This window comes from Rhipicephalus microplus, unplaced genomic scaffold (genome assembly GCF_043290135.1).
Source record: "Rhipicephalus microplus isolate Deutch F79 unplaced genomic scaffold, USDA_Rmic scaffold_14, whole genome shotgun sequence".
NCBI lineage: Eukaryota > Metazoa > Arthropoda > Arachnida > Ixodida > Ixodidae > Rhipicephalus > Rhipicephalus microplus.
In genome coordinates this window covers 24717379-24733369 of record NW_027464587.1, presented here as the reverse complement: position 1 = coordinate 24733369, position 15991 = coordinate 24717379, and the positions used below count along the sequence as shown (strand labels likewise).

The following is a 15991-nucleotide window of genomic DNA, read 5'->3' as shown; positions in this document are numbered from 1 at the left end:
TGCGCTTGTTATGTCTCGATTGATATTATTTGGGCAAGACTGAATAATGTAACACAAAAAGGTAAAAATGATTACACTGAATATCTACAGTCCCTTCTCGAAAACAAACCAAAACATTGATTGATATGATTGATTGATATGTGGGGTTTAACGTCCCAAAACCACTATATGATTATGAGAGACGCTGTATTGAATGGCTTCAGAAATTTGGACCGTGCACCTGGGGTTTTTTAACGTGCACCCGAATCCGAGCACACGGGCCTACAGCATTTCCGCCTCACTCGGAATTGCAGCCGCTGCTTAGGATTGAAAGTTAATCGTGCTCGTCGGCATCGTTGTCTTTTTACTTATGATATCTCGTGAATGCTTTAGTAGCGTCGTTGTCGTAATATATAGCATTTTGAATTCTTGATGCTTTGTTTCCCTCTATTGTGACAAAGAATATAACAAGCTTCGAGGGCTGCTTAAAACAACCTGACGAAATTTTGGGTAGCAGCTGGCAGCCAGCCAGCTTAGCTCGTCCCTGCTTGCGTGTACAGCCAGTTCACGAGCGGCCGTGTAGAAGCGGTGTTTGTGCAGTGCGCGCGCGCGACTTTTGATTAAAGACTTCCGTCCAGCATCATTTGTTACGGGCGTGCAGTCGCAAGCAAGAGAGGCCACCATTACTCAAAACCCTTCCTTTTCTTCTTGCCGCCCATGGCTGTGTTATCTCTCCTGGTGACTTCACTGACTTGCCGTGGCCCTCCCTACCCTTGTATTCCGGACAGTTTTATTCTTGCGCATAGAACTTTTTATGACTTTAGGGGTGATCACTGACACAGCTTGCCGTGCAGCCTTTGCGATGAAGCGAGAGCATAGGAAATGCTAACAATTCACTTCTCATTAGGTGCGCTTCCGATGGTGTATTTTGAAAATGTTATTCTCGAATGATTTAACCTTATCCTCGCCCTTCGGCAGAGACTTATACATGCGCCGCCGCCGAGTCCATATCACCGCGATATTGTGAAATAGGTATGCATAGTGAAGTGGTCGAACTTTTGACAAAGCGGCGCCAAAGAAACACGCGCACAGGGATGCGCAACAGCACGCTGGGACGAGTGGTCCGTGTGTTTGTCCCAGAAGTTGCACCATGAACCAAGCAAATGTCCTGCTTAGCGAACTGACTCTTTACACGTACGTACGATCCGTAGACACTTCCCTTTCTCAAAGGGACACTAAAGGGAAGTCATATCGGAATTAAAGCTGAGTGTATGACGTCTAAAACGGCAATATCAACAACACAAGTGCCATACGTACCAAGGATTTGAGGTAAGTATGACGTGACATGCACCACAAGCAGGACTTTTCGAAATGATCCCGATGACATGAGACCTCCTGACTACAAATAATCTCTAGTAATCAAACTAGCTGGGATAAATAAAGAAACTTCCGTGCAACATTAACCTAATAAGTTGGTGCTTGTTCGTTTCAGTTTGGTTTATAGGAAAACGAACCGCCTGGCAGTACTACGCGGAAAGACGCGAGTACTTCAACAGTTCAGTTTTTGCTTGGTTAAACTGCACAAGTGGTGCCATCGAGCGGGGTCTAGTTGAAGCAAGCAAACAGAAAATAGTTCAGTCACGGTTGTCGCTGCTGTAGCTCACGCTACTTTCGCTCTGCTGCTAATAGGGTCGGCTGTCATTCGGCAAAGGTGGGCAACGTTGGTTACGGCAACGGTGACGTGAGAAAGGCCGCTTGCAGGCGGGTGATTTGAAGCGCGCTAATAAGATGTTGGCCGCTAGAACATGATTATATTTCAAAATAAGCACTTTCTAGGCACAGAAGTATATGCTTTTGGACCGCTATTTCAAAGAGTCAACGTTGACTTATTATTTGCGTACAGCGTCCTATTAATGTGGATGACAGTTTACGTGTGCTTCGATAGCGAAGCTAGCGGATGAATAAATTATTAAATAAAATACCATCGTGGTTTTTGCGTCCCGAAATCACGATGCAATCATGTGGGGCGCCGTATGCGCGATACCACATAACGTTCCGCATGCTGGCAGCACTAGCTGGAAAAACAAAGATGGCTACTCTTAACAGAGTCAACGCGGCACTTTCTCTTGGCGCTGTGCTCGAGTTTCTTGATTGTGGCGTCGGATCGCGTTGCTTCTTCGAAGGCGAAAGGGCGCTGGCCGTGGACCGCGTCATTCTCATCGCCACAAGGGTGGTTGAACAGCAGAAATAGTGGCGCTGTGCATGCAAACATCGAGGTTCCCTGGCGAACCGCATCAGATTTTCTTCAAAAAGAACGTATACAGGCACATCGAGCCCGAGGTTCAAGCCAACTGCTCAGGTACAGCGGGCCCCCACGAAAGGTGCTAGCAATTCTGCACTGCTAGAGGCAAGGCCTTGACAGATTTTGCTGTAACTCCGCGCTGCGACTCATGCTTATGCAAGGGTTATTTTATCCGGAGTCAAGGCAAGTCGTAGCTTCGCTTGTAGCAGGAGTGCTCTTTTCTTTTCGTTCGTGCATGCATGTTGTTAGGTTTCTGAAAAATGAGGTCGTGTGCTTCTCAACACCCGCTTGTTCGAGCTGGCAGTGTTTGATATTGCTATCGAATATATCCACGCAGGCTATATACTTAGGCGCGAACGTGTATACACGCAGGTGAGAACCGAGGGGCAGAGTTGTTGAACCACACCCCTCCCCCAAAGCACGTCTGCCGCCCGTGTGAAATATGAATAAATTAAAGAAAAACACTCATAACTAAGCCAAGTGAATAATTTTTAATTAACCACTTTAGGTTTCCGTAAATTAGCGATCGCTCATTCAGTGGCATGGTGATAAATGGGTCACTCGAAAAGAAGCTCGTTCCATCATAAGTTGCGCTTTATTTTGTTGGAAAGGCAGCAAGCGACGTGAATCGAATGCTCTAAAAGCGGTCGCTCTTTACAGTTCCTCCCAACTTTTTTGCGAGCTGACGAACCTGTCAGCGCGCCGCGTTTAATGAGCAACGCCTGTAGGCACCGCATAGCCGGGGAAAAAGAGCGAGTGTTTCCGCATATTTCATCTTTCAGTGCTAGTTCCCGCGAAAGAAACGTACAGGGCGGATCAATCGTTTGAGGTGGTAGGGCCTTTTTGCGGAAAAACATGCATTATGCCTAATTACGGCAACGCTTAGATAGACAACGTATCCTTGTCTATTTTTCGACTACGTGGAGATTATTATCGCGCGTTTACCTTGCTATACAGATGCTCTGCGGCTCTCAGAGGCCTGGGCAAGTCAATGTCCTACATACAAAAGCTCTCAAGGCAGTGAATGTGTGTTTTAAAGGTAAACATAACCAACAGAGATCTATCAGGTTTGGTTAAAATTACGTGAATAAAACAAACTCTTCAGCCTTTAGCTTTCGATGTTACAATTAAAAGAACAAACTAAAAGCTGCCATGGCCCGATGTTTCGGGACTGATTCAGTGCCTTACTCAGGGGCGACCAGCCGTCCGTTGTAATTAACGGTTAACCATAATGACCACAAGGATTTGTTTTATCACTATGATGTACGTTAGTTGTCGAGATGGAGATTAATGACTAAGAGTAAACGTGATGCGTGTATGCGTTAAGCGGTGATATATATATATATATAGCTTTCAAAGACCAACAGATATTTCGCAAGCGCTCCTATATCAATGACCAGTAAACAGTAAACTACTTCTGTAAGGCCATGGCGCGTTTCATTTTCGTGCTTTACCGTTCCCATGACGGAGAAATCAGCCTTGTTTGTTTTTTGGTGAGGTAGACCCATGGCAACCATTATGCATATTTGCGTTTGCATTTGTGCGCGTCTATACACGCATGCGAAATCGAAAAAATTGGAAGGGAAAGATTACGGCAGCTTAAACATGGGTATACTTCCTTGATAATGGGTAGCACTTTGACATGCTCAGAAAGCATGCATATGCAAAAAATACACTCACACACGACGCAACTAATTTCCCGAAGTTTGCTGATAGAAACAAAACTATGTTCTGCTTTTTAAGAAGCCCGAATATTGACAAGAACGCGGTCCACTTTTTCATAAGCCCGTATATTGACAACAACGAACACACGCTAAGTAATAGTGTATACTCACCGGGAAGAACGAAGTCGTAGCGTGCGAAGTGGTTCGAACAAACCATCATGGTGTCCGTCACCTTCTTTCTTGGCAATGCGTAAGTTTCTGACCTACGCTGTTCTGCGTCGCGCGTCTGCACTTCTTTCGGGTAGTGATAGAGCGATGCGTCGCCATCTTTACACCATGATGCCACACATGGCGGCACAGGGCAATTGCCTCTGGACGTCGCTTTCTTCTTTTTGGGGCTCGCGCGTGCTGCATGGAGGAACCACGCGGCCGCTTCTCAACGGAAGCACCGTGATATCTCCTCTCAAGGTTTACTCTCTTATTGTAGCCATGGCGTGGCCACTAGGGTTCAGTTGGAATGGCAAATATCCGGAAATTTAGACCGTCTGTTATTGTTCTTCAACGTGCGCTGACTCAAAGCACAGTACACGGGCCACTGGCATGTCACCGAAACTGGTCGTCCGTGGCCGCGATCGAACCCGCGACTTTTGGGTCAGCAGCCGCAACCACTGTTTCCGACTCATTTGAGTTTTGCGTCGCTGCTTCTGCGAGAAGGATGGACTCGGTGCTGCGCGGCCTCCTGCATGCATGCAGTGCACCACCACCACGAGAAGGTCAGAAGAAGACGAGGAGCGTCCTTTTAGCGTCTCTGCAAATGTTTTTTGGGCTGCTTACACCTTCTCACACGTGCTCTACAGAAATAAACCGAACTAGCGCTATTCTGGACGAAGGGCAGCCGACGGCTCTGGCTGAAAAAGCTGAACGGCTGTGAATGGTAGCCGTTGCCGGCCCACGGCAAGGGGGCGCCGCAATCGTGGCCCGCGCGTACCGGAGATGATGCGCAATCAAAAGCTCGTTTCCATTGTTTCAGCGAAGGGAATACGAGTGCGCGATGATGGCCACTTGGCCGGCAGCGGCCCGGATGAATTTTTTTATTGCTCGACGTGGACCGACACGCATCTTTTCCGGCACAATATTCTTTCTTTTTGCTTGCCGTGATTGCGCTTGTGCACATGGTCGTTTGCTTCCTTTTACGCATTTTCTGCAATGTGTCAGCCTTTGTTTCCGCCTGTCTGGGACGCTCCACAATGCGTGCTTTCACTATCGTGGTGCCCTGTTCTTGATATCGCTGCTTGTAGTACCTGTTCGCACTGTGCACAGCTCGGACCCTGCTCTTCGCTTCTGTTACGATTGTGCCTTCTGATCGTCTGTTCTCGTGCACCGTGTGTGTCGGCTGCTAGAAAACACGCACGTTCTCCCTTTGAGTGCGCCGTCTGCTCCTGAAACATTTTCGTTTGCTTGGGCGGCGGCTGCGTCGTCTGCTCTCGTTCATCAGAGACGTCATTATGATGCATGTTCCACGGGGAAGGAAAAAAAAAACTGCTAGAAAGAACGTGCTCTTTGGCAGAATCCTTGGCGCGGTCCAGCGATGGGCGGCAGGAATCGCGCTGGAATACACGACTTAACAGGTCTGCGTGCACTGTAAGAAACGAGGAGAACGCGTCAGTGTTTTGTATCACGTTCTCCAAGACTTGAGCCGTATATCTTCTTCGTTCGCATTGGTACGTGCTCGTATAGTGCCAACGGCCGAGAAAGGTTTGGTCGTTTGGCGGCCAGCCGTGGGTCGTTCACATTTCGATACAGGCGTGGACGAAGACAATACGGGCGCTCGAATACGCTATTTTAATCGTAAAAATATGGTAGAGCCGGTGCTGTAAAAGACACGTTTAAATAGGAAATTCGCGGCCTGTAGAATGTTTGCCATGGTAGCTCAACAAACTTTTGGGAGGGCATTTTCAGCACAAACAGCATAGTGCTCCGAATGTTGCTTTAAAACATGTGCCAAATCATCTTTTGGCCGTTCGCTTGCCCCCTTTGCGGATTGTATGTTCTGCACAATCATGGGGCGAGACTTTCTCTCGCGAAGAGTCCTATCGAAAGAAGTCATTGTAAATACGCGCTGTTAACTTTAGGAGCTCTATAACTTTCACTTTTAATGATGACGGAAAGGGGGCGTGGACTTGGAAGAATTTGTTCTCGAAATTTATTTTCGGCAGTTGTACGCATCCGACGTGGGAAGGGAGAAAATGTGAAGTAGTCAAGAAAATGACCCATCTCGAGCTTTAATCATTCGCGAACCGTGAAAGCGCGCGATGTTCCCTGTACACCCAGCGACGTTTCCTGTCATGCGATGTGACGGCATCCGCCCAAAGTATCTGAAGATTCTGCGCGAAAGGCCATCAGTGGCTCGTTGCCACGTGCGCCTGGAACCCGTCAGCTCTCATATCGTTTGCCATGCTGTGCGTCCTGTAGCCTGACATGTCGATGCGTGTGACGTTCCAAGAAGAATATGTTGGTCTCTTGATATTTCGCAACGGAGAACCCACGAGCTCATTTACGGTGGCGTTTTTCGAGTTCTGCCTTCTATTTGCCCGAGGAATTTGTGATGACGATGATGGGATGTTTTGTAATTTGCGCAAGCTTTATTTATTGCGGAAGAGCGCCACGACATCGTACCGTACGCAAATAATGGTTGGGTTAAGTGTCTCTATGAGGGCATAAAATTCTGCGCCCTAGCGGTGCGTAAAACATATAATAGTGACATGAAATATGTGCATTGTAAACGAATGGCGAGACGTAGCAATAAAACTGTGCCGACCTGGTGCGCATGCCTCGGCGGTGCCCTTGAGTCCAACGACCAAGACGCAGGAGCCTTCTTCAAGTACAACTTCCGGAACGGCCGCCGGACGTGTTTCAGAACACCGTAACGGTATGGCGAATACTTAGTTATACACCAAGAAAAAAAAAAGTATGCTCCGCTGTATGCACTCTGCAAAAGTCGTTTGAACATCAAGTGAACTAGATATGCGAGCTGTTCGAATGACAATGCAAGGAACACAGCGCTTCTGGCACGCATCGGCGGCAGCAAAAGGACCCGGCGTGTAATTTCAAGCGCGCTTCGGGACCGAGCCCCTGCGGCAGCAGCGCATGCATAAACCTAAAAGCGCTGGGGCTGCCTTTATGCAGGGGAGCAACAGCGGCTTTTGTTCACGATGTCGCCTGATATCGACTGCTGGGCGACCCATTGTTGTTGGCCGAGCATCTTCGGTTTCCTGGGGCCGACCGTGGTTGCGGCTGCGACCACGCCGGGAAGTGTGCACCTTTATCGCCGCCGAAAGGAGTGACGAAGCACGCACCTGTGCCGGCACTGCGGTGGACGCCGCGCGGGGCTCAATGAAACGAACGTGGATCAATGAAGTCGCAGCGGACAAATGCGAAAAAAATATTTATGAACGGCCCGTATCGCGTGGGCTGATGTACACAGAAGAACGGCCGGGCGCGCATCGTTGTTGCCTTGCAGCAGACAAAGTGACGCGCGTCCTTGCTCCCAGACAAATCGACGGTTCTTTAGCTCGAGACAGGCTTAGTCGAGAATCTTCCCGCATGTCAAGAAGCATGTCTATACCACCTGCTTAGTAGTGGTTGTAGTAGCAGCAGCAGCCGCATTCAAGCGGCTGTGAAAGGCGGTAAAACAAGCGATTTGCATGTTTTGCCGCCTGGTGTAATATTACCTACGATTTTGCCACATAATATTGCACACGCCGAAAATACCCTCCCGCTACATCCCATTGTATACCATCCTCTTTACTGGTTTGTATCGCAACGAAAAGTCTGTATGTGGGACCTTGCTATGGTTTCTCTGGAAAGGGAGTGGAAATTTTGAAAAGAAATTTTTTTCGATCTGTTATCCCCGTATTCGAACTGTTATCCCCGTATTCTAGAATGCCCCTTCACTCAACGTTGCACCTTCACTTGAGAAAGCCGATGGGAGCGCCATCTCTAGGCGCGGAAAGTTACTGCATATCAGCGATAATTTGCTGCTTTTGTTGAGTTGCGCAGTGTCATTTTAAGCCGAGCAGCGGTGCAGTGCGCAACTCTGTCAAGTGAAGGGTGAAAGTCGAGTCAAGGAGCGTTTGTGAATACGGGGGTAGACGCTTTTTTCATAGAAAAAATTAAGGATCAACGTGTAAGCGCCCATCTCTGTTCCCGCGTGAAACCAGGTTTATCGGTTGTAGGCTGTGAAATGATAATCAATGTCTGGAGAATGTATGTTGTAGGCTTTCTTTGATGTTATTGCGCGCATTTGTCCCTTGTATATATTTAAGCATTAGTGCTGTGAATAAATCAGTTGGAAGCGAGCGTTTTGCGTGTTTGATGCCTGGGTGTGTGTGCGTATAAATGTGTAGCGTGTTCGCGCTCAAATTAATTTTTTCGCTACTCTCTAAGCGTGTGTATGCACAGTCCTCACAAAGGAGCTGCTGCACAATCAAACATAGAAGGCTATTCATAGCATGGGTGATTGCTGTCGTTTGCTTGATCCCTTTGTCGGCAAAATGTATGTTGGGCAAACGGGCAGGTGTCATAATGAGCGTTTAAAGGAGCATCATTACCATGTATACTCAGCTGTTCAAGGCCATCTGGGTATTCATTGTAGAGATTGTGGTTGCAGACAGGAATTGGAAAAGGGCACAGTTGTCGCAAAACATTGTCAGCAGCTAACAGGAGAAATTATTGAGGCAAATCAAATGTAAATGCTGGGTGATATATGTATCAGCATGCCTTCACTTGCTCTGACTACTATAGAAACCGAGTATCTGGCTTTGACGCAATATATTGTGAGGTTATGCTGCGGTATGGCATGCCAACATAATGAGATAATGATTGTCTGGCTGGGACGCAATAGGTTGCGCGATTGTGGGGTGATGTGCTGATATCTGTCACGAGTGTGTAAATCCAGCGTTTGCATTAACAAAATTTAGGTTGAAGTCAGCACTGCTTTCTGTCCTTGTAACTTCTTCCGTAGTTACGCCGTAACTATACTCGTAGTCTTGCGTTGTGCAAATATGTTGGTAGCTCAAGCAGGCATGGCGGGTAGTTTTGGTCCAGTAACCAATGTGTCGACAAAGGAAACCGGGAAACGCACTTATGGTACACGTGGTGTATTTGCGCTCCGGCATGGTTGCCGATGTTGGATATGAGCGGATGTGAAGGGTGTTGCGTGACTTGTTGAAAGACGGGCCGACAGGTCTCAACATTTCTAATTGCTATAAAGTTGGCTTCTCTTTCATCAGCCAGTGTCATAGAACTTGATGTTGCCTGTGGAACCCCCAGACATGCGCGTAAGCTTCGTGCTTCTGAAAGCTGATTGATTGATTGATTGATATGTTCGGTTTAACGTCCCAAAAACCACCATATGATTATGAGAGACGCCGTAGTGGAGGGCTCCGGAAATTTCGACCTCCTGGGGTTTCTATACGTGCACCCAAATTTGAGCACACGGGCCTACAACATTTCCGCCTTCATCGGAAATGCAGCCGCCGCAGCTGGAATTCGATCCCGCGACCTGCGGGTCGGCAGCCGAGTACCTTAGCCACTAGACTACCGCGGCGGGGCGCTTCTAACAGCTAAAGTCAGTGTAGAGACGTCTGAGAGATGTTGTGGAGAACTGGCGCGGAGTAGGCAATTTTCTGTCGAATTAGTGCACAATGCACGTGCACGAGTATAGAGACGCTGATTGACTGCCCCATTTGGTTCCCGTCATGCGTCGAATAACATTTATGGTGCATGCACGTTCACTTGATTTTCTAGATCGACAATGTGCGGACTCCATCTGAGTTGGCCGTCTAAGGTAACACTAAGGAAGTGATGTGTTCGTGCGATTTCAATTCTCTGGCCATGCAGAAAACGTTTCAAGTTTTTTACTGTATTTCTCGTAAACGGCAGAACTACTGATTTGGCATGAGAAATGTGCATGCCTCGCTCTTTAAGGTACTAATCGCTTATTGCGTTTAGTCCTAGTTGAAGCCGATGTTTCAACACTTACAGTGATTTGTGAGACGTCCATAAGCATATGTCGTCTGCGTACATGGACATGTCCAAGGTTTCGGGCAGCACTTCTGGAAGACCTGCCATTGCAGCATTGATAAGTGGCTTAGAACGCTTCCTTGGGGTACACCTCTGCTCATGTTGAAGCGATCGCTGTCTCTGTTATTGGTAGATTGAGTGAATCGTTACCTGGTGACGATAGCGGCCATCTTTTGTGAACTTTCAACATCAAATTCATAATATAATTATTTTTTTTTATGGGACAAAGTCATGCTCGTTGCCGCCGTTGTGCTGAACGGTCTTCTCATTTTTGCCACAATCACAAAAAATGTTTCTGAGTGGTAGAAAGTGTCTTTAAGCTATCGTTTTATTTTTTTTTTTAACTCAACAGTGTAAATCACTTGACTGGAACCGTGGTGGAACAATTGCTTGCCACGCTGAAGGCCTGGGCTCCATTGGAACTCAGACAAGGTTTTCATATTTTTTGTTACTAGACGAGAGTTGCAATGTGGGCTTGTTGATGATACATTTGAAATATGTTTGTAGCTCAGGGCTAAATTCGGAAACAGCAAATGAACAGAACAGGTCCTGTCCATTTGTGCCTTCCTGTTGCCTTATTTCTCCTCGTGCTACATAAGTTTTTTTTTCAAATGTTCTTTAATTACATCTACGTCCAATTCGGCTCACTGACGGCATTGATTTTTTATTCTTAAAGCCAGACACACCGACACCATAATTTCTGCAAAACGAGCTCTGTAATGCTATCACACGAAAAATAAATCATTCACTTATTTGCACTAACGGATTTTTCACATTTGTAACTCCTCGAGGGAAATTAAACTTTTTTTATGTTTGGCATAGTGTTAAGTTTGGCCGAGTTGGGCTCCCAGCTGGCAGAGGAAGACAACGAGGAAAGGAACAGTGTATTTTTTAATGAGGTATGCTTGCCGAGAGAAGGTTTACAAAAGAGATCCGTTCAAATTCTTAGACAGCAAGTAGGCAGTCTACGCAGACAGCTTAGAAGACAGCAACGAGCTGAAGCTATCCGAAAAGTGGAACATGTCTGGATGACTTTTACGCGACAAGGCGCCACCCCGCGTCGAGAAAAGAAAGCCAAAATAAACAAACGTGACAGTTGTATTTTCTCGTTTATTGAATGCGAAGCATTTCTTAGCTAACTTCGGCGACATTTAGCTTATCTAACTATCTATCTGGCCGCTTAAGTTTGGATGCTCTCGTGGTCAACCCCCTTAACTTGGCGTGAACCAAAATTAGCATGGGAGGGAAAGATGGATTGACGAATATGTCGTGCTGGTCAAGACATAAATAATGTCACAATCCCGTTGCATACGTCGTGAGACACTTCCCGCCAGACAATGGGACATACCCATGGGCGAGTAGGTGCCGATCGTATGTAGGTATGTGCCACAGTATGTAGGTATGTGCTAATTTTATAAACATTACATATGCAACCCTTCGATACAGCCTCCACGTCGGGTTAACGTCATTTGTGGTTAGTTGCCGTGCGCTGTAGTTTATTTATGTAGCAGTGTCCAGGGCCAGCATCCTTGCGAGCACAAGCGCTTGATACCAGCTTCTGGTGTTGCTAATACGCATGTTCCAGTTCGCATCATCGCGCAAGTGCACACAACTGGTTATATAAGCATCTGCAACTCTTCAACATATGTCTGTGCGTGCAACATTTGGACATATATTTATCGTCATTCCATGACGTGTCGCTCAATAAAAATATTGCAACACAGTCACCTTCCCTCCACATGCTTCGCATAACGTTGATGCGCAGGTACGTAGGATCTGTCGAATTTTCTTTTTCTTATTGAAACCTAAAAAATTAAACGTGACTTACATTGAGCTACTGGAGAAGCGTCTGCTTGTGTGCAGACGACCATTCCAGCGAGGTCTGATCTATCTGAGCGATTCGGTGAGCTGCCATCTTGTTTAGACAGCATAGTAGCGTGCATCGTATTTGTCTACGATGCGGTCTTCTCGGAGCGGTCTGTTTTGCCGGTTACGTGAGAATTGGAATGATACTTAAGATGGCCGCTGTTCATTTAGCTATTCTTTTAGCCGTCTACAGTGAGTATCAGAACACACTGAAGGATAGGCCCCCGGCGTGGTCCGCAGTCCTTTATCGAGGCACGCCGTGAACAAAAAGGGGAGAAAAAAATGGGCCGAATCTACATGTTACACTGTAAATGTCGTCGAAAGACGATAGTCTTACGTCTGGAGAGAGTGAACAAAACGCTTATGTGATGTTCTGCGCAAGAAAATCGGTGAATGGTATTCTTAAGGCGCTGCGTTAGTGTGCCTTGAGTGTGTAACGGAGACGAACAAGCGCATCTAGGCACGTTAAACACGAGCGCCATCTGGCAGTTATCTTCGAAAATGAAGGCATGCGCGACCGCGGAGAAAGATGCGCGCCAGTCACGGAGGTGATAAGGCGTAGAATGGAAAGCGACGGGCAGGTGCCACCACCGTGCCGTCGTAGCAAAGCGTTGGAAACAGCTTCTTGAGCATCGCGTTGCACTGTGAGCGCTGCGCGCTAAACGCTACAATCCTTGGAGTGTTTTGTGTGTGTACTCTTCTAGTATAAAGGCAGACATACAAAGCATAAGCATGTTGTTATGGTGCCTCAGATATGCGCAATATTTGCTTTTTTATTTGACAATTGCACAACTATGAACGCTGAACCTTGAGCATTATTGGTGGGTGCGGCGGATGGGATTGACCGTTTGGTGCCGTTTGAGGTATCGTTAGGGTAAACAAGCAGACAAATGTACAGACAGACAGACAGACAGACAGACAGACAAACCAAATTTTTACCGTCGAAGGTCTCCGAAAAAGGCTATCGTCTTTAAAAAACATATGAAGGCACATGCGCGAGAACAGATTATCGTCCGGTGCAGATGAGCCAGTCTTTGGCGCTGGCTGATAAGCGGCGAGCGATGCGCAAACGCAACAGTAGGCTATTCCGCCTTCGCATAGATGGTGTGTAGAATACCTTGTGCCCAGAATTGCATTCTTTGCTATACGCACCACGATGTTATACCTATATACTTTACCATTTTATGTCAGAGTGCGTCAGGGTGGTGACGGCGCTCGGCTGCTGACCCCAAAATAGCGGGTTCGCATTTTGACGGAGCTGAAATGGTGCACCGTGCAGTGTGAATCGTCAGTGCACAATAAAGAAGACCAGACGGTCGCAACTTTTTGAGCATTATCTATGGCGTCTCTCATAATCATATCGAGGTTTTGGAAGCCCAGGTATTATTATTCTCTATGTTATAGGGTTGACAGCGTTCAGGCTCGATTCAGTGCAGCACTTATGAGTGGTACTTAGAAAATCACAACCACTGAGCAATGCTTTGTGCACGTCTCTCTGACGTCCGTCTCTTTTTTGCAGAACACGATATGGTCAGGACCCCCGTTTCGTAGGACTGCGGCTGTTGGTCTCGCAACAGGTCGGTGCTTTTTTTTTCTACGATTCGAGAGGGATACCTGTGCGAGTCACTATAAGTAGAAACTGCAGCTGTGAGACTTGTGGGTGACTTACTCTATAGTCTGGCTTGTATTTTATTTATTAGTTTTTTTTAAAGCCCACTGGTCCAAAGCCATTAGAACGGTCAAGGTGGTGATGCGGTCTAGTTGGTCTGGGTCACTTGTCTTCATATTAGTAGCGCAAAAAAGGAATAAGGCGGAGAAGGAACACGCAAACAGGACGGGCGCGTTGTGGAGCAAGCGGATTCCTTTCTACCGATGTCATTGGCAGAATAGATTGCAAAGGATTAGTGCGTACTTATCGCGCCTGATCTAAGCTAAATGAAGCATACTAAATAGAATTCGTCACGAAGCTGTGCATGATGAATGATGGCGTCAAAGATTGCTAATCAAAATTTCTTACGACGAAATACAAGTGGAGATTAAGCGAGGCTTGATTTTGTGCAAGATGTGTAATGATAGGAAATAATGAAGCGTGTTGACTTACATTAAATCACAACTATAAAAATTATTCATTCATTCACTATAGTGAATGAATGAATTTTCAGAGGCTTTGCTCCCAGATTGAGGCATCATACGTGCTAATTTTCGGCGAATCAGTTTTTATACATGTTTATTTCAAGAATGAAAGCGCTTTGTAATGGCGAAAGTAGTTAGTGTACGCTCACTTGCTTATTAACGCAAACGTACAGCGTGTTGAAGCATGGGCGGATACGTTCTTACCCAAACATCGAAGTCTAGCCAAGCGCTGCTAAGTCGCTCGAACGATTCCGTCAGGGATTTTATTTATTTATTTATTTTTTATTACAAGTACCTACATCGCCCATTGGGCATTGTTGTAGGGGGGTTACAGTAGAAAATAGAATACAAAACAGCAAAATTAAAAGCAAATAAATCGTGCATTACAGTATACCGGAGAAATCAACACTTGTAGTACAGCATTAGAACAAAAGTACAAAACGCAGGATTATACAACGAAAGCAGTAATTATACATATAAAAAATCAACAACCAAGAGAAGTACAAAGCCAACGTTAAATATATGGGTTATTTCAGCAGCTCAAAATGCTGTTTCAGTGGCTGTTAGGAAATTAGAATCAGAGAATATTAGTATTTTTACCAATATTCTGAAATTTTTACCAAATTCTGGAAGAAGCCTCTTACAAGGTCATTGTAATTACGTTACAACTGATAACGTATGTGCTTCGATAATGAGAGCGAAAGTTATGGAACAAAAACGTGGAACATCGTTGTGAACTGAATTCGCCGTGGAATGAAGAGCGTGCACGGTATCGGTATACACCAGATCGTACGCAGATCATCTCTTAACTCAAATGTAACCGTATTTATTGCTCTAAATGCCACTGTAGACCTAATCTTCCAGTATTTCTATTTAAAGTAGAGCAGATGTCACGTTTTCTCTCTTTTTTGTGCGTGTGTGGTTTTGCGTTTACACACGGCGTATTAAGTCGTATATCGGAAGGCTGCTACTGAACTGCCTCAGTGGAGCTCTCCATGGCAGCGTAATTCCCGTGAAAATCGATTCAGTTTGGAAGGTGCGCCGATGGCCGCGATATTGGAAGGGTTCATTTCCGCCAAGCTGTTCCGATATGCTTTGCCGCGGCGCTCGTTTACAGTTCAGCATCTTTAAAAACGAGATGCGCGGCAAGCTTCAATGGAAGGGGCGCCTTTCCGGGTTTTGATAAGCGTTGCTAAGAGAGCGGGAAGAGAAAGAAGAGACCGCGATGTGTCGGGAGGCACCCACGTGATCGGGCTGGCGCGTCAGATTACGTCCGGCCGGATTATCTCTCCCAGTCTAGCGTATTATCGCGCTTGACGGCTCCGTGGCAAGTTCGCTGGCCGCGCCGCACCTCCGATCACGTGGTACGCATGTAACGGCCCGTCTCTGGCGTTCGCAAATCGAATTATTGCCCGACAGTTCGTGCCCCACGGTGAGCGCTCGCAATTGCGTGAAGGGGGGGGGGGGGGAAATGAAGCGCAGCGCTCACATAAGCGAGACGAGAAGCAAACACTGGCGAGTGTGTTTGGCCGAGATTGGTGGGAGCGTTGATTTAGCGGCCGTGTGAGCGTTAACACTTGCCAGAGCACAGGCGACGCTGGGCGCGTAATCCGAGAAGCGCGATAGCGTCGCTCGCCTGATCGCTGCGCGGGTTGTTTTTGTGTTTGTCCGTCGAGCGGATGCGTTCTGTCATCGTGCAACGGGATCTGCTGGGCGTGTTTGTCGTCGCGCGGACGACGATGACGCGGTGAGGAAAAAGACGTTACGTCGGTGTGCACTGTGAGCGTCGAGCCCGGGCCAGCGTGCTGTCGTCTCTCCTATGGACGTCAGTCCTCGTGCGTGGTGCCAATGTCGAGAACGGCTTCTTTGGAATTGTTTAAATTCACCCTGACTCTCGTTCTTGTTCTTGAGCACACGGGCATTTGGCCTCCATCGAAAGGCGAACGCCGGGATCGAGCACGCG

At 47.0% G+C, this 15991-nt stretch overlaps 1 protein-coding gene across 5 annotated transcripts in view; it reads left to right on the top strand.

Moving 5' to 3' along the window:
- Positions 1–15991, top strand: part of LOC119180745 (latrophilin Cirl) — a 490851-nt gene that overhangs the window by 139614 nt on the left and 335246 nt on the right. For 4 of the 5 annotated variants that reach the window (XM_075882931.1, XM_075882933.1, XM_037431878.2 and 1 more), the window contains one exon: positions 13415–13472. In XM_075882931.1, the coding sequence (XP_075739046.1) occupies positions 13415–13472 (58 nt within the window). Of the gene's footprint in view, positions 1–13414; positions 13473–15991 lie in introns of those variants that run through there. The other variant, XM_075882932.1, reaches the window with a different exon arrangement.